The sequence below is a fragment of the Pipistrellus kuhlii genome, unplaced genomic scaffold (assembly GCF_014108245.1).
Source record: "Pipistrellus kuhlii isolate mPipKuh1 unplaced genomic scaffold, mPipKuh1.p scaffold_m20_p_13, whole genome shotgun sequence".
NCBI classification, from domain to species: domain Eukaryota; kingdom Metazoa; phylum Chordata; class Mammalia; order Chiroptera; family Vespertilionidae; genus Pipistrellus; species Pipistrellus kuhlii.
In genome coordinates this window covers 36,422,848-36,441,840 of record NW_023425438.1, presented here as the reverse complement: position 1 = coordinate 36,441,840, position 18,993 = coordinate 36,422,848, and the positions used below count along the sequence as shown (strand labels likewise).

The 18,993-nt window shown below is 47.1% G+C and overlaps 1 protein-coding gene across 2 annotated transcripts; it reads left to right on the top strand.

Moving 5' to 3' along the window:
* The first annotated feature begins 3,080 nt into the window (after positions 1-3,080).
* On the top strand, positions 3,081-12,014 carry CLEC4F (C-type lectin domain family 4 member F). 2 transcript variants are annotated; one of them, XM_045580883.1, is made up of 8 exons: positions 3,090-3,260; positions 4,001-4,126; positions 4,323-4,418; positions 5,889-6,073; positions 6,752-7,007; positions 9,649-9,800; positions 10,785-10,903; positions 11,584-12,014. In XM_045580883.1, the coding sequence occupies exons 1-8, from the start codon at positions 3,200-3,202 to the stop codon at positions 11,732-11,734; spliced, it is 1,146 nt and encodes a 381-aa protein (XP_045436839.1). In that variant the 5' UTR covers positions 3,090-3,199; the 3' UTR covers positions 11,735-12,014. The 2 variants fall into 2 exon arrangements, with proteins under 2 accessions (XP_045436838.1, XP_045436839.1); XM_045580882.1 differs by having other exon boundaries at positions 3,081-3,260; positions 5,889-7,007.
* The last annotated feature ends 6,979 nt before the right edge of the window (positions 12,015-18,993 follow it).

Below are 18,993 nucleotides of genomic sequence, written 5' to 3'. Positions count from 1 at the left end.
TAGAACTGGACCAGCATCGGGTGGTCCTTTCTGTCCCCCTCACTCAGTAAACTCCGAGGCTCTCTGCTCACCTCATGTCCTGCACCTCCTCTTTCTTCTGCATTTCCTGGCTTCACATGCAAAGGAAGTGGCCCTCAGTACCTGAAGAGTTCACCTCCAAGCTTCAATAGAATAAAATGCTGCCTGGGTAACGGCCTCTCTCTGTGTGCATGTTTCATTCCTGGGTGTACAGGTGAATGTGCAGAAAAGGCCATCTGCTTTGCTAGACGTGAAGTTCTAGGATGTCCTCAGGAACCAGTGAAGGTTCAGAATTACCAAGGAGTAGAGCTATCCCACAGAATAAGACCAATGCTTATCCCTGGTTTTATCAAAGTGAAGGGGAGTGAGGTCTCCAGTGTCTGTTTCTTTAAAACAATATGTTTTTATTGTTGTGTTGTGTTGTTTGTTTATTTGTTTGGTTTTTTTTTTTTTTTTTTTTTTTTTTTTTAGAGAAAGAGGATGAGAGAGGGAGAGAGAGAAACATTGATTGGGTACCTCCTGGGAATTGAGTCTGCAGCCTGGGTATGTGCCTTGACCAGGAATCGAACCAGTAACCTTTTGGTGCACAGGACAGCCCTTAACCAACTAAGCCACACCGGCCAGGGTGGTCTGCAGTGTCTTGACTTTCTTGGTGGTCTTTCCTCTCAGATGTTCACTGGAACGTCTTCTATTCTCTGGTTTTACTCTCAAGGGGAAAACTCCTCAAGTTTCCTGTTCTTCCCAGAACCCCATTCACAGGAATTGGGTTCCAATCTCAGCCCAGTGGCTGAGGCAGGAATCAGGCAGCACCAGCAGGAGGGGAGGAGAGTGGAAGCAGGAAGGAGAACAGAGTCCTACAGGGGCAAGGGTGGGGGGCTTATTTCTTCAATGAAATGGGCTATCTTCCAGGCCATAAACTTCTTGTTATGACCTCACATGGTATAATATAAGGGCACAAATCCCCTTTATGAGAATACCACCCTCATGTCCTCATCGCCTCCCAGAGGCCCCACTTCCTAATGCTACCAAATAGATGGTTAGGATTTCAGCATATGAATTTGGAGGGAACACAAACAGACCATTGCAGTCACTGTGTGAGCCCACACTTAAGGATGATTGCGTATCTAAGAAATGATATGTAATCTTTCTGTATGGGAGATTTATCTGTTTGTATATTAATTCAAAAATTTATTTATATATATGAATTCATAGATTTTGTACTTTGGGTTATAATCCAATAATACTATATTTATACTTAAAAATATATATTTTATTGATTTTTTACAGAGAGGAAGGGAGAGGGAGAGAGAGTTAGAAACATCGATGAGAGAGAAACACTGATCAGCTGCCTCCTACACACTCCCCACTAGGGATGTGCCCGCAACCAAGGTACATGCCCTTGACCGGCATCGAACCTGGGATCTTCCAGTCCGCAGGCCAACGTTCTATCCATTGAGCCAAACCAGCTAGGGCAATACTATACATATTTTCTTGCTCAAGTCCTTCCAGCTTTGGGAGCTTCTTTCATTCGGCTCCTGTGTCCTTTTGATATATTTGTATCATTAAAAAAAAACACACAACAAAAAACAAAACAAAAAACACACAAAAAAAACCCACATCTCTTTACTTTCTGACTGTGTAAGATACCCCAGGATCATTTTGTAGATTTCCTGCTCCAGTCCTAAAATCAGACATTTCTTCAAAACATCCTGGCTTTTTTGTTTGTTTGTGTGTGTGTGTGTTTTTTGTTTGTTTGTTTGTTTTTTGAGAATGTTACTAGAAACCAAAATGTGGATGCTGCTTCTCCTTGGCTGAGAGATCTAGGTAATGCAGGCATGGGCATCTAACTGGCTTTGGAAAAGATCATTACACGTGCATTATGGTGACAGGATTTGAAGGAGGCAAGAATAGAGGCAGGGAGAACTAAAGTTAGAAGACTAATTGGGTTTCAGTGGGTGAGATGGTGGCCTGCAAGGAGGCCTGTGATGGGAGAGTTTATGATAAAGGCTGCAAACAAACAGCAGTAGAGATATACAGGGTGTGGTCAGGAAAGGCCCAGAGCACAAGAGCCTCTGTCCCTGAGGAATTGGGGAGCAATACTCTCCTGGCACAAGGATGTGTTCACCAACCAGAAAACTCCTTGAAAGCTCCTCAGATCGCTCTCATTGTTTGTGAGCTTTTATAACTCAGTCTCAAGGCCCCTTCTACCTGGAGGTGGGGTGGGATGGGTTGGGGTGGGATTGGAGAGGTAGGAGCTTGCTCTTTCTGGGACTACCTCCCACCGTGAAGCTATCTAAGGGTTCACCCCTAGTCACCTTAGTAGCATGAACTCAAGGGTAGTTGAAAAGGGCTTGCTCTGAATAACAAAAACACTCGTATTACTTAGGAAATGTCATGGGCTTTAGGAGCTCTGATGCATGAACTGGGACAGAATCCACTATATGTTTCATTCTACCACAGACCGTTACCTGCCATGCCAGCTGTGAGGCCCTGAGTGGACAGTGAGGCCCTGAAAGGGTCTAGGGCTAAGATTAAGTCAGCCATGGGTCACAAGGAATTTTTTTTCTGCAAAGCTGGGAAGGAGCTGAAACAAGTTTGGTTCAGTGGATAGAGCATCAGCCTATGAACTGAAGGGTCCCAGGTTCGATTCCTGTCAAGGGCATGTACCTTGGTTGCAGGCACAACCCCTGTGGGAGGTGTGCAGGAGGCGGCTGATCAATGTTTCTCTCTCATCAATGTTTCTAGCTCTCTATCGCTCTCCCTTCCTCTCTGTAAAAAAAAAAAAAAAAAAAAAAAAAGTTGTGAAGGAACCTCTAATCTCCTCCTAAATTGTGGTGAAAGTGTTTGATTTGGGGGCAGAGGCTAGTGTTTGGGGGCTACGCTGGAGAACAGATGCTGGGGTGATGGGCCTAAGGAGAGGGTGAGGACTGGTGTGGACTGGGAAGAGGAAGAGGATAGGGCCTGGGCAGACTGGTGCCTAGGTGTCCTGGGGGGAGGGGCCTTACTGGGGTACTTCTGCAGAGTCAGTGGGAGGGGAGAAGGAGGAGGGCAGAGTTTAGGTGTGGTCAGGAGCATAAAAATCCAGGGTATCTCAGTTTCCTTCCCATCACCACGACTGGCCCACAACACAAGCCTCAGGGGCTGAGGCGGGGAGCAGCACTGGAGGAGGAAGGAAGCAGAGATGAATGCTGCCAAGGCCCACTTCCGCAGAGACAACCAATCTGTCGCCCTGCACCCCCACGGTGAGGACACTAGGGGCTCAGCTGTCCTCAGTCAGGCACTGGCTTGCTTGTCGCCCAGCCCTCTGCCATTTTCTCAGCCCCCTCTTGGCAGCCCAGAGCTCTCTATGCTCATCGCTATGTCAGCCTCCAGAACAAACAGGCAATGGCAGAAGGTGGGCCGGGAGAGGACAGATAGGCAGGGCACCCTCCAGTCTCTGCATAAAATCCCCAGACCTTTATTTAAGGATGGCAACCTGGCAAGAGAGAGCGTGAACTTAAGAGTTCCGAGGGACCTGGTTTTGAATTCCATCTCTGTATCCCATGAGGTTCAGGGATCAGCTCTCAGACTCCGTGGCACAGCCCTTCTTAGGACACAGACAGAGGGTTTCCAGGACTGACCCATGTCCGTTTGTGGAGGAGGCAGCAGCCCCAAAGACCTGTGAGTCTTGTCTCTGGTCAGGATTCATGGGCAAGACTCTGGGACTCTGAGGTCAGGATTCTTGCTCTCTCCTTCCCATCCTGCCTCCCTTCATCCTTCCCTCTTTTTTCATTCAAATCACACTTCTGTTGCCCTCCCTGCCCAGGCTAGGTCTGTACCCTGTACACCTTCTCCAGCCTTTGTGTTTCTACCAGGCTTCATTCCCCTTCTCCGTGATAAGTGCAGGTGTTCTCATCCCCATCAGACAGGCCAGGAGACAGCCTGAGGGGCTAACTCTGCCCAGCCCGCACTCTTCTCCTGGACACTGGTGTCTCCCCCACAGGCCTGGACTCCTCGGCAGTGGCTCCAGCAGCCCCCAAGATGTCAAGGCCTGTTCTGGCCGGCCTGGTATTTATGGTCCTGATCATTGTCATCTCTTTTACGGCTCTCTTTTACGGTAAGTTCCTAGGTAATCGGAACCCCACAGACACTCTCTTTACTGGAAAGAAGCCACTGACCAAGAGGGGCCTCCAAAAAGCAGAGGCCCAAGAGCAGAAGCTCTGAGGGGTACTGGGTGCCACCTGACTGGGGGAGGGGGTAACCTGTTCTCAAGCTCAATGCTAAATGCTAAAGGATTGTGCTGACCCAGGAATGGGGTGCCTCAGTTCTACAGAAACCAAGACCTGCACCAGAGTCCTATGCCTACTCACAAGAGTTTCTTGGAGACAACATTACCTGGCAGTTACCTGTGGAACCTGACAGTGAGTAGCCACAGTGGTACGGATGGGTGGGAGGGAGCTGGGGCATCTGAGTACCAGACCCTAGGATGGGCCTCTCCCCTAACACTTTCTGCCCTTGAATTAGTATCACTATCACCGAAAGGCATGATTTATTTTTTTTTAGAGAACAGCTTTATTGCGGTATAATTGACACATAAGAAAATACCCATATTTAAAATGTACAATCTAAGAACTTTTGACATATGTATATATTCATAAACCATCACCACAATCAAGATAATGAACATATTCATTATCCTCCTCCCAAATTTACTTGTGCAATTTGCCATCGTTCCCTATCTCCTCTTCCCTTCATCCCCAGGTGACCACAGATCTACTTGCTGTAATATAGATCACTTGGCTTTTTCTAGAGTTTCATATAAAATGGATCCTGTAATGTGTACTCTTTTTTTGAGTACTCTTTATCGGTCATGTTATTTGCAAATATTTTCTCTGAGTCCATGGCTTATCTTTTCATTCTCTTAACAAGATTTGAATTTTGATGATGTATAATTTATAGATTTCTTTCTTTTATGGGTGTGCTTTTGGTCTCATATCTGAAAAATCTTTGCCTATGCCAGGGTCACAAAGACGTCCTGGGTGTTTTCTTCTGGAAATGTTATAGTTTTGGGTTTTACATGTAGGCCTATGATTAATTTTGAGTTAATTTTTGTATATGAGATTCATTCATTCATTTGTTGAAACAATTATCCTTTCTCCACAAATTGCCTTTGTATCTTCATTGAAATCGATTGTTCATACATGTATGGGTGTATTTCTGGAACATAATATTTTCTATGCTGCTCCATTGATTTAAAATGGAACAGAATCAGCCTGGCCTGCGCCCTTTTGCAGTCTGGGACTCCTTGGGAGATGACCGACTGATGGCTTAGGACTGCTCCGGCCTGGGGAGTGGGCTAAGCCATCAGTCGGACACCCTTAGCTCTGCTGCAGAGGCAGGAGAGGCTCCCACCACTGCCCCTCACTCACCAGCTGCCGGGCTTCTGGCTGAGCAGCTTTCCCGCTGTGGGAGTGCACTGACCTAGGCAACTCCTGTGTTGAGTGTTTGCCCCCTGGTGATCAGTGCACTTCACAGCCATCGGTCGTTCCAGTTTTTGGTCTATTTGCATATTACCCTTTTATTATATAGAATTTGTCTATTAATATGACTCTTGATAGCAGCTAGTTTACTATGGCAAGTATTTTAATCTTTCTGCCTTACAGTTCACTTGGGATAGACCTTTATTTCATTTTTTTGGCTCATATTTTCAGGTGGCCCCTCCCCAGGGTCTCGGTGGCTGCAGGGAGCAGTAGGTTGCTTGAGGAGCACACAGGGCTGTGTCACTGACATTCCCCTTGGAAAATTCAAGAACACTCTGGTTGGCTCCATATAACTAATGTTTCCCTATGTAATGGGCCTCTTTGGCTGCCTTCTCCATCTCCTCCCTCCAGATCCCTACCACTTTGGGGTGGCAGAGTTACGAAAGACCCTCAAGATGTTTAAAGACCACGTGGAGAACTCCAGCACCTGGACCACGGAGATCCAGATGTTGATGTGCAGAGTGGACAATGTCAGTTCTCAGATCCAGATGCTGCTCGGTGGTCATCTGAAAAATGCCAGTGCTGACATCCAGATGGTAAAAGGCGTTCAAAAAGAAGCCAGTACCTTGACCTTCCAGGCCCAGATGTTAAAAAGTTCCTTGGACAGGGCCAATGCTGAGATCCAGAGACAAAAGGGAGATCTGGAAAAGGCAAATGCTTTAAATTCCCAGGCCCAGAGTTTCTTAAAAACCAGTTTAGAAAACACCAGCTTTGAGCTCAACGTGTTAAGCAGAGGCTTAGAAAATACCAACAGTGAAATGCAGGTGTTGAAGGCAGGATTGGAAATGGCAAATGCCCAGGCCCAATTGGCAAACAATAGTTTAAAGGATGCTAATGCTCAGATCCTGGTTTTAAGAGGCAATCTGGATAGTGTCAATCATTTAAGGGACCAGAATCAGGTTTTAAGTGATAGTTTGAAAAGAATCAATGCTGAGATTCAGAAGCTAAAGGGAAGCCTGCAAAATGCAAGTGACTTAAACTCCCAGACTCAGACCCTTATAAAAGGCAGTTTAAACAACACTACTGCTGAGATCCAGTCATTAAGAGGTCATTTGGAAAGGGCTGGCAATGAGATTCACTTGTTAAAAAGTGATGTGGAAACAGCCACCACCCAGACCCAAATAGCAAACGGTCGCCTAGAGCAGATCAATGCTCAGATCCAAGGAATGAAAACACAACTGGAAAACACCAATGCCTTACATTCCAATATTCAGGTGTTAAGCCATCAGTTGGAAAATGCCAGCAGAGAGATACAGATCCTGAAACAAGGAATGAAGGATGCTGCGACCTTACAGTCCAAGACCCGGATGCTAGAGAGCAATCTGCAGAAGGCCAATGCCGAGGTTCAGAGGTTAAAAGGGGAGCTAGAGAGCACTAAAGCACTAACTGCGAAAGTCCAGGAGCAGCAGAGTAGCCTGGAGACCCTCCAGGCAGCCTTTGCTTCGCAGGAGCAGCTACATAAATCCCAAAGTAAGTGGGAGGGAGGGGTTGGCCTGGGGAAGGTACAGTCTCTTGGGAGGGTTGAGTCTCTTGTCCCTTTGGCCTTTTGCTTACTTCACCAGGCATCCCTCTGAGAAGAAGCATGGGTACTTTAAAGGGGCCAAATCCAACCAAATAGGGTTCATGTGCCCAGGCAGTGGTGGAAGTGGCATAGGCAGCAGAGTCCCTGCATTCAAGTTGCTTATCATCTGGGTAGACTGATACTTGGGGAGGGGAGGGACTATATAATGACGGTGTGTGGAAAGACAGCGGGTGCTAGTGGGGCCAGACAGCTGTATTTCTGACGTCCTGCTATCACTAACTCTGATCAAGTTGCTTACCTTCCATTTTCTCATCTGCAAAGTGGGGACAATAATATTCGCCTCACAGGGAGGATTAAATGAGTTTACTTACACATATAAAGCGTTTAACACAGTATTCAGCATTCCTGCATTCATCTGATAAAAAAAAAAATTGAGGCCCTATTATGTATCAGGGGCATAAAGATGAATAAGGTGTGATGTTGGCCCTGGACGCTCACAGGCTGGTAGAGGAGCCTTGTATGAAAGGCATGCAGAGAGGCGGAGAGGCGTTAAGAGTGTTATGTGAGAGCAGGTCTAGGAACAGGGGGTGGGCAAGAGGAAAAGAAGGGAAAGAAATCTTCTGGGGGCCGATGCCCCCTGGTGTAGAGAAGGGATCTTTCAGGGGGCCCGGGGAGGAAATCTTTCAGAGGAGAAAAGATCAAAAGATGTTTTGTTGAGAAGATGACCCTTGAACTTAGTCCTGGAAAACTAGTAGGTGTTTGACAAACAAATAGGGTAAGAAAGTAGCAGGTTCCCAGGCATGGACATGTGAAGCCACGAGTGTTCAGGAAACTTCAAGCAGCTTGTCTGACTGGACTGTGGCCAAGAGGGCAGTTGATGAGGTACAGGCTGAAAGGATGGTAGGCGGGGGGCAGAATGGTGCTATCAAATTATTTTAAATGCAACCACAGCATGAATTTCATTTTACCTTGTGACCCAGTATAATTATGTGTCACACACACACACACACACACACACACACACACCACAACAAAACTTTTACTATACAAATGCACCATGATATTTCATAGTTTATTCTTTTTTAAAAAATATATATATTTTATTGATTTTTTTACAAAGAGGAAGGGAGAGGGATAGAGAGTTAGAAACATTAATGATCAGTTGCCTCCTGCATACCTCCTACTGAGGATGTGCCCGCAACCAAGGTATATGCCCTTGACCAGAATTGATCCAGGGACCTTTCAGTCCAGTCCGAAGGCCGACGCTCTATCCACTGAGCCAAGCCAGTTAGGGCTCATAGTTTATTCTTAAAAAACAAAAAACACCTTGATACAACCCACTATTGGGTGGTAACTGTAGTTTGAAAGACACTGTGCTGGAAAGGTAGGCACACCTGGAGAGAGACTGGCTAGATGTGGAAGGCCTCTGAGCTTGGCTTTCATTCTTCGGGGAAATGAGTATCTACTGAAGGGCTTCAAGGAGCTGACTAGAGAGGTGTTCTGCTGAGATGGGGGATAAAACAGAAGAGCAGCAAGATTTGGAGATGCTTAGTCAGAGATCCTCGGGATGTGACCTGCAGGCTATTTGGAGTGTAGGAGAGAGGTCCTGGATGCAGGAATAGATGTGGGAGCCCTGGAATGTTGGTTCTGGTTATGGCAATGGGAGTGAAGGAGGGGGTTTGCATGAGATAAAATGCTTTATGAAAAGAAGGCTGAGGGTGGAAACAGGAAACCAGCCTTCAGGTGCCACAAGGGAAAGAGATATTTTTGGTTTTTTGAATATACTTTTATTGATTTTAGAGAGAGGAAGGGAGAGGGAGAGAAAGATTGAAACATCAATGATGGGAGAGAATCATTGATTGGTTGCCTCTTGCATGCCCCACACTGGGGATCAGGCCTGCAACCCAGGCATGTGCCCCAACCAGGAATTGAACCATGACTTCCTGGTTCATAGGTTGATGCTCAACCACTGAGCCACGCTGGCTGGGCATGAATGTAGAATAAAAGAATAAATGGATGAATAGGGAGTCTGTGTGGCACCATTTCGAAGAGCTGTAGGTGTAGATGATGTTAAGGAGCAGAGTGCCATGGCAGGGAGGGACAAAGGAGCTGAGAGACTCAGAGTTTGTGCTCAGGGAGGAGCTAATTAAAATTGTGAAGTCAGGCAGACCAGGTGATGACAAGATCCCAGGTATGGTCCTGGGTGTGGGGAGCTGAAGTGGATGGAGATGAAGTCAAGGAAATGAGTGATGCCATGGGGTGGCTGAAAAATCTTATAGGGATTTGGCAGGGAATTGAGATGCAGAGGACTGTCAGGTGATAGCAATGAGTTGGGAAACAGGGTAGTATACCCAGAAAGCAGGAGTCCACAAAGCTGCCTGAGGATTCCTGGAGTGAGATGTTCCTGGCTGCACTGCCCTCACATAGCGGGTAGTAGGCTGGGGGTGCAGCCTCCAGGGCCTTGCATGACAAAAAGCATTGCCTGGTCTTGTGATACCCAGTGGTCCGTCCCTGGAGAGGTCAGGAAGCCAGCTCTCAGATATCCACAGCCAGCCCCTGGTTCTCTCTCACCCCCAACCTTTGCTTCAGATGAACTTCTCCAGTTGATCCTGCAAGGCTGGAAGGTCTACGGCAGCAACATGTATTACTTTTCTCATGCCAAGAAGTCTTGGCAGGAGGCTGAGGAGTCCTGTGTGTCCCATGGAGCCCACTTGGCCTCCGTGACTTCTGCAGAGGAGAAGGTCAGCGCTTGGGGTTCGGGATGGTGCTGATGGGGTGGATATGGGATAAGGGCCATGGATACTTTGACTTTGCCCCTCTCAGAGCAGTTGTGGCAGAAACTTTCGTGTCACCTCATCAGTTAGGGAGCAAATATTTATTGAGTCCCAGTGACCATCTTGCACTGAAGGTTAAAGCACTAACAGCAAACCCCAAAGTCCTCATTGAATGAGGGCCACATCCAGAGGCCCACAGATGTCAGCAGCGAGGAAAGGGAGGTGGCACCAGGTGACTGCCCTTAAAGTGTTGGAAACATCCTTCCCTCCCATCCCCTCATTTAGCCCCTCAGCCTCCTCTCTGGTTGTCAATCTTGATTTTAACATCAGTTAATCCAATGGCTACGGAGGGTCCATGAACAAGTGCAAGGCCAGGTGCACAATACGAGTTTGAGGACCACCAAAGGCATTGTAATTTTGGTGGCTCATTTGCCTAAGGTACTTAGAATTTACTAGGGTTTTTGACAAAGTAGGTTTGGCATAATTCATTTTATAGAACTCCCATCCCTGCGTTATCCTGAGACTGCTCTTGTATGTCTGTCAAAGGACATGCTATTTTGTAAAACAAAACTTCTTAATAAACCATGGCCAGGTCTCTAGGACTCTCTCTCTCTCTCTCTCTCTCTCTCTCTCTCTCTCTCTCTCTCTCTCTCTCTCTCTCTCTTTCTCTTTGTCTCTGTCTCTCATAGCCCAGTCTCGTTGTCTCAGTAAAGCCACACTCCTCATTAAGTCAACATGGGAGAAGCTGAATTTCCCTTGAGGGGACCTGGCTGCTGCCCTAGACCCTGGATAAACCATGGAAGGTGCAGGGAGGGACCCGGCTCCTTCAGAGGAGTGGGCTGCATGCCCTGAAACCAGGAAGCGGAGCCCTGGACTCCTCTTCTCCATGGCTGGGGGAACCAGCTCCTCACTTGGGGTCAAGCAACACTGCCCACTTCCCTTTCTTTACAGGCCTATCTGACAGAGTTCACACAGTCCAGCTACTACTGGATTGGCCTCACTGACAGGCACAGGGAGGGCTCTTGGCGCTGGATTGATGGGACACCATTCAATGATGCCAGCAGCAAAGCGTGAGTCCAGTCACTGTCTGGTGTTGTCCCAGGTACTGTCTTGGGCGGGCCTGCTTAGTGATTCCCTGTCCTGTGTGTGTATACCTGCCCATTGAGTGTTAGTGTTATATGTGCAACATGTTAATGATATGTATTTGATGTGTGTATGGTATATGTGATGTGTATATGCAGTGTGTGTGTGTGTGATTTTTTATGATGTGTGTGTGTGTACAGTATGTGTTTATGACTCTGTGTGATGTATGGGTGATAAGTTTGTGCTTGTGTGATGTGCATGATGTGTGTGATGTCTATGGTGTGTGTGTGTACACATATTTGCCTGAACCCCTCCTCATGGTCTTGGGGTTGGCAGGCAGCCCATAAGAAGACCTTCCTGTTTATTTGTTTCGCCTGTCTACACTCCACATAGGCCTGGTCCCCCATCACACGGTATCTGAATGTGAAATCCGAGGAGGGGGCTCATAGCTTCAGACACCCCTTCTCTCTCGATCCTCAGTAACTAAGGACAACCTCAGCAGAGCACCCAGATGCTGAGTCTGGGCCCAGCTTTGTTCCCATCCTGGGGCCAGCAGGGAATTAGGGACCCATGTCACTTCAGCTGCTTATGCCACAGTGGAGGCAGTGGTGTGTGTGTGGGGGGGGGGGGGGGGGGGGCTTCTTTCATCTAGCCTTCTTCTTTCCAGGTTTTGGTTCCCTAATCAGCCAGACAACTGGCAACACAGGGATGGGCAGGACGAAGATTGTGTTCATCTTCAGCAGAACTGGAATGACAACAACTGCAATGCCCTCCATCAGTGGATCTGCAAGAAGCCCATCAGTCAGGGTGTGGCCTGAAGTAAGCCAGAGCTGAGGGCTCACTGCCCCTGCCGGCTCTGGACCCTTTCCACCATGATGTCCTGTGGAGCCTCGGAACCCATCTTGTTCTCCTGGGCCTTCCATTTGGCCTTTGTGTTTCCTGCCCTGTCCTTTTATTTAACCCGTCCAACACGTTTACCTCGCAGGGCTCTGTGGGGTGAACAGCTCCTCGAGGCAAGAGCCTTGCTGTGCTTCTGTATCTGCCTCAGCAACCAGTGCAGGCCTGTCAGACAGCAGGTCTTCAATAAACACTTGTGGACAAACAGAAGCTTTGTGCTTGTCTCTGCGACAGTCGCCACACTCCCTTCTCCCGGGGTTGGTTCTCCTTCCTCAGTGTCCCTTCTCCTGAAACAAGCCATGGCCATCGCACGTGTTCCCTGCATTTCCTTTGCTGCAGATGGGCCAGGGCTGGATTTTTCCAGGCCTTTAAACCACTCCTAAACCTCTCTCTCCTGTGGCTGGTCTCGTCTTGTCTTCAGACTGTTACTCTCTCTGGCTTTGGCCTCATCTTGTGACCCCATTCATCCTTCCTGGGACTACTCAGCTTTCTGCCAGCTCAGTTTAGAATAAGAATTTCGGAGCGGTTCTTTGCCCTGCCACGTGGTGTCCCCCCCACCCTCTGCATGCAGAGGGAACATTGACATTTCTGGAGTGCTTTCACTGCATAGCTCTCTTCCCTTTGTACTCCTTCCCAAATTCAAGCACTCTGTCTCCCCATACCCCCATTTTTCTCTCTCCAGCTTAATGAGACTGTCATGCACCTGTGTGGCCTTCTTCCTTGCACTGTGGTCTGAAAAGAGTGTTAAGGAAGAAACCCTGGGGTGTTATGGGCTCACCTGGTCTGCTTCCCCATCCAGGAGCTCAAATCACAGTTTTGCTCTGTTGTCTAATGTCTGAAAATAATTGTTTCGTGTATTGTGTCCAGTTTTTTACTTGCTTACAGCAAAGGGCTGGTCCAGTTACTCCATTTTGATCAGAAATGGAAATATGTTTATCTTTTATGATATCTACGGTTGAATCAGACTTCAATCTGTGTGAATTCATATTTTCTTTTTGGCTTTTTCTTTTATGGATTCTTAGTTTTTTTTATTTTTATTAATCTTAGAGACTTTTCCTCCATCCCAGGATTGAAATAAAATTTTGCTGTATTTCTTCTACTACTTTTATATAGCTTTATTTTTTACATTTACATTACTAAGCCATCTGGAATTTTCTCAACTATCATTAAATGATAACATACTCTTTTTCACTCACTCAAAAAGCCAACTTTTTCAAATACAAAATCACAAGTTCGTTTCTGAAGTCTTGATTGCATTCCAATGAATTAATTCCCCTTTCCTTTACGGGAAACATGTTGTTGTGATTATTGTAGTTTTATAATATGTTTGGTTATCTAGCAGGGCAGGTCTCCTTTAAGTTTTTCAAAAGTTTTTAGATCTTAATGGGACAAACGTGGTGATTGGTGGGTTTATTGAAGGGCATGAAGTGGCTAGCTGCATTTCTTCATCAGAGTATCCCTGCATTTCTGATTTCAGTTCCTCCAAGTGAGTCAGGATAGTAAGAATCTAGGGAGATTCCTTGACAAGTGGAATAAGGGAAACCGAGACAATATAATTAAGGCAAAAAATCTGAGCAATTTACATCCAGCTAATGAATCACAAGGTTTTATCTTTCCTAACCAAGGGCACTAAGGAGCAAATGGTTTACATATTCCATACCTCCCAGAGACAAAACAGCCTCAGTCTGATCCCTCTTCAATAATGTTCTTGATGACGTTCTTTAAAAATGAAACTAATCAGAAAATTCCCCCACACCTCACTATACACACATTTTGATGAATCAACAGATTGAAGGACATATCTGAAAAGCCAATGACTATTTGTTAAGAATAAGAATTTCTGAGTCTCCTCTGAGACCTCCCCCGGGAATCTGGCCAAAGAAAGATAAGATGCCTCAAGACAAAGGATCCATGGCGTGCTTTCTCGCAAGAGCACCCCACTCCTTGTATCTCTGCTGTTTGCTCCTAAACTCCAAGGGACCCCACAAGACTTGCAACCAGGGGAGCAGCGGTCAGTAGCAGCTTGACCTGAACTACCGTATTTTTCGGACCATAAGACGCTCCGGACCATAAGACGCACCAGTTTTTAGAGAAGGGAAATGAAGAAAAAAAGATTCTGAAACAAATAGTGTCCTAAAATATTTTATGTGCATTAAAATCCAACATCACAGTCATAAACACATGTAATCAACCCTGTAAAGTAAACAGCAGCATTTAGAACCATTTTAGAGCCGGGCAAGCACACAGAGACCACACAGAACCAGGCAAGTAAAAAAACTTTTTTTTTTTAAGTATATGTGTAGGCTATATTTGGACCATAAGACGCAGGGACTTTTTCCCCCCACTTCTGGGGGGAAAAAAGTGCGTCTTATGGTCCGAAAAATACTGTAATCCCCTAAATCGGTCTCTAAGGCCCCCTTTTCTCTGACTTTTCCTCTCCTGCTGCTTCTTCTACCTTAAGCCTTCCCTTTATTTCACTGTCCCCAGCTTTACAAAACATACTCTCAAGAGCCACCTGGACCATGCTATGAAATCTTTCGTGCACAAAGTCAAGAACCCACACACGACTAAAGCCCTAGGCAGACCCACCCCAGGCCCAGACCCCATCCAGTACCATAAGGGTAACATACTCCTCAGAAAGAAATTCTTCAGTATTTGGCCTGGGAAATAGAAGCTGAGTGGCGAGCAGCCTATAGGCCCAGAGGGCAAAGGGGGCCGGGCAGCTCACAGTTTGATATACAGAGGCCCCTGAAGCTCCCTGCTTCAGTCTGGCTGTGCAAACCTCTCTGGATATAAACCACCCTTCTGCAATACAGGCAGTGGGGTGCTGCCTGGTTACTGAAGGTGGAGGAGGAGATGAGTAAGCCAGTTCTTCTGTTTTCAGTCTGCCCTGCACCCCTGCCTTCTGAGGTGACAGGTACTTCTGAATTCACCGAGTTGTCCTGATTTTTATTCACTACCCCTATCCAGACACTACTACTGTGGTAGAGTTCCATTTTCTCAGTTTTGCTGAGTCAGCTACCAGTCCTCCATTCACTCCCAGCTTCCAAATTTTGTTGAAATGCCTTGTTTCCTATTGATTCTTCCTCTCCCATTCTCTTTGTCATCCTGTGTTTTTCTCATTTTGATTTCTTCACTGTCATTATAGTAGAGTTTTGGAGAAAAACAGACATGAATGTGTGCATTTTTATTCTTAGGATTTTCCTGGCTTATACACAATAAAACAGCAGCCAGTGTTAAATAATACGTCCTGCTTCTTTTGGTCTTGTATATGCTCACTTTTTATAAAAAAGTTCCATAGGCATATTTATTACATTAGGCTTGTGATTGTTATTATTTAGATGTTCTGTATCCTCATTTATAATTTGCCTGTCAATTTCTCTAAGAGGATTAAAAAAAACAAAACTCTTGCATGTGTAACATTAATCTATCTGTATCATTTTATCACAGTCTTGTATTTATAAAGTTTTTGATTTACATATTTCAGAGTTCCTTTGTTTTATGTCTAAGGATTCATAACCTCTAAATCTACTTGAAGAATTTTGCTTTTTATCAATATTCATTCAATCAAGGAATATTTATTGTGCCTTTACTATGTACCAAGTACTTTTCTAGGTTTTTGGGATTCAACAGTGAAACAAACAAAGTCCCAGCCCCCATGTAGTTGGCATTCTAGTAGGAGGCAGGGATACCCAGCCCCTCACAGTCACAGCAAGGAGTCCTGTGGAGCTTGAAACCTGAGGAAGGTGACATTCTGGAGTAGCAGGCCGCTCTGCATCATCAGTCCAGCCGACCATAGCCTGTGGTCCAAGGGTAATGGGACAGGGACAAATAAACATGAAGGGTTCTCTCCCGCTCACTCCAGAGTCAGTTCTCAGGCCTGGGCTGGCCCTGTCTCTCTGCCCAGGGAGGTTCTGAAAGCGGCAATTTCCCCAAGAGGGAGTCAGAATGGCAGAGGAACCAAGTTGTCTGCAGACTGAGTGGAGCCATCTGAGGAGCCAGAGTGAAGCCCTCAGCTATCCTGGGGGGAAGTGGCCATTTCTCACCCTGGAGGGCCTGCCCCACCCTGTCTCTGCTGTGGAAACCCTGTACAGCTGCCCCTTGTGGTGTTGTTGTGTTGGTGGCAGTAGCAGTCTGTGACAGACAACTGTCATCACATGGGCTGTGCTGTTGGCACCTTGATGTCCACAGCCTTTTCTCCCGGAGCCATGGTTTCCAGTCTTTCCTGGAAACAAGGACCCAACCTGATGAAGGCTGGGTTCTCACACTGTGACTTAGGGGACAGCCTGACTCTGGCAGAGGGGGAAGAAGCATAGACTTCTTTGCTGTCATGAAATGACCTCCCAGGCCTGTTTTCTGGGGGCAGGGGACAACTTCTCAGTCAGAGTGAACACATTCTGGAAGATGTCTCAGCATTTTGCGGATGAGGAAAGGCACTTGTTTAGAGGAAAATGTGCCCATGTCATAGTCAGCAACTCTGAGTGTCCTCTACTAACACTTGCTCCCACACACTGTACCCAGATTTAGGCCTGGGCCTTGGCCCAGTCCCCCCAGTGTGCCTGCCAGAAAGACCCTCTCCCTTTGTATCGTCCTCACTTAGAAGGGCCAGTAATAAATCGCTCTAACTCTATCTGCTGCCAGCAATTCCTGCAGCTCAAAGCCAACCAATCCCATGGTCAATGAAGGACCCAGGAAAAATCACAGAAGAGTAAGGATGCCTGGGTTGCTCTTGGGAAGGGTGATTTAGGATAGAAAAGGGACCAGCAGGACAAGGGTCTTCACAGCGCAAATTTGCCTCTTAGCTCCCCCTATCTTTCCCAAAGCAGCCTGCACCCTACTGCTTCTTGACTCTCCCCTAAGCCCTGCTTTTGTTGTAATCTTAACCTTCTTATATCTGACAGGCATTTCCCATTCCCAGCTGTATCCGTCCCAGGGCTGGATTCCAGGCCCTCTTCAAGGTGGCCCCAATGAGCCTTTCTTCATATCTCAGCTACCAGGCCATGGGAATTGAGCCCTGTGCTTCAGCATCCTCTCAGCCAGCTCCGATGGCAGCTTTTGCACTGGTGCTCAGAACACCCCTCTGCACGAGCCCTTGGGATTTATCTGTACAATGGCTGAATTTCTGGACGTTCTTCCGGCTCATAAATCATCTCTGCTGCTATCGCCATCACTCACAGGACAGTAGGAATTACATGAATCAGGAGAGAGTGGGGGTTATAGACCCAGGTTCTGTGGTCAGACTGGTCCAATCCCAGCTTTGCCCCTTTCTAGCTGGGAAAACCAATTACTTGGCTTTTGTGCCTCAGTTGTTCTTCTGTGAAAATATTGGAGTACCTCCCCCTTGAGGCTGTTGTGTGGATTAAGAAAGTTCTTGCAGCCGAAACCGGTTTGGCTCAGTGGACAGAGCGTTGGCCTGCTGACTGAAAGGTCCCAGGTGCGATTCCGGTCAGGGGCATGTATCTTGGTTGCAGGTACATCCCCAGTAAGGGGTGTGCAGGAGGCAGCTGGTCAATGGTTCTCTCTCATTGATGTTTCTAGCTCTCTAACCCTATCCCTTCCTCTCTGTAAAAAATCAATAAAATATATTTTTTAAAAAGAAAGTTCTTGTGTACAGGTTTACAATGGTGCATACATGGCACATGGGTCCTTCTGTGCAACATCAGCTGCTATTGTTATGCCAGTGGCCTAATGAACCCCTCACTACAACTCTGAGGAAGATTCCATTAAAATCTCCACTTCACAGGTGGCAAGATGAGCCTCGAGTTTGAATGGCTTGTCCAGAGCTCCTCTGACCCCCTGTGCTACGGCAGCTCTTCCACCTGACCCTGGGGTCCTGTTTGAGTCTCAGCTGTCTGTGAGGCCCCACAGCCCCTGCGGCTCTAAGCTTCCACCTACCCCTGCGTGAAGGCTGCCGGCATCTTTCTGCACCTGTCCTGGGGACAAAGCCCGTGGGCCTGTTTTTCTTCTCTCCTCGTCTGACCCACTGTTAACCCTGCCGGTGACGTGGCCAACATTAACCCCAGCTCCTGCCCAGTGGAGGAGGATGAGCCTCAAAGGAAGTGAATGTGGGGCATGTGTCACAGACCCTGCTTCTCTCTCGAGACTCTGCTTGCCAATGGACAAAGTCAACTGGAAGCGCGGGGGGGGGGGGGGGGGGGGGAACTGACTTAGGGAGGGAGGCCACTCAGACCTCCAGGAAAAGGAACTACATGGAGGCAGCAAGTCTAAGTTCTAGGCTTGGCTGTGCCACTGACCAGCAGCATGACCTTGGCTTGTCATTCAACTTCTCTGGCATCCATTTTCTCATCTATACAATGGGACTTAAGTCTGATTCCCAGGGATATAGTGAGATAAAATAGTACATACCGTGTGGTAAATAATATGTAATTAACTAGAGGCCCAATGCATGAAATTTGTGCACGAGTAGGCCTTGGCCTTCCTTCCCCCGGCTGCTGGCACCGCTTCCCTCAGGAACCCGGGACCTGGGCTTCCCTCTCACACCGGGACCAGGACTTCCCTCGAAGCCCTGGCTTCATCTGGAAGGTCGTTCAGAAGAATGTCCGGTCTAATTAGCATATTATGCTTTTATTATTATAGATAATAATACAAATTTATGTGATTATGAGTAACCTTGCCAAGTTAATTTGGACAGGAATTCTGGGCAATGTAGACATGTCTCTTTGAAGTTTTTGATCCCTTTAAAAATGTCTTTTTTTTTTTTGTATTCTCTTACTAACGTTACTTTTTAGCAGCACTGAGCTAAGGAGATTAAAGGAATTGTGTCTGCACCCCGGTCTGGTTGGGATGATGGCGGGCTGCCGAGAGCACCAGGATGGCAGATGTGGGAGAGGGTGCTCCTCTCCATGGAGCCTCAGGACAATGAACAGGCAGACTGATGAGGTGAAAATGCTGGGCATGAGATGGAGCAAGGAGCAATGTCTGTGTCTCAGGGTGGAAGGTAAGACGGATTGTCTCTCTCAGCCCCCATCCTCCCTCCCCTATTCCAGGCTGCCCTTTCTCATTGCTCCATTTCCCAAGAGCCCCATGTACCCAGGCTTCTGGAGGGCAATTAAGGTGATCTCATTAGGAACACTTGTGCGAGCTTCCTAGCGTGGAAGTGAGGCAGAGCACACCTCCCTGGCCTTTTGCCTATTTCCTGGGGGCAAGCCCAGAGGTGGGG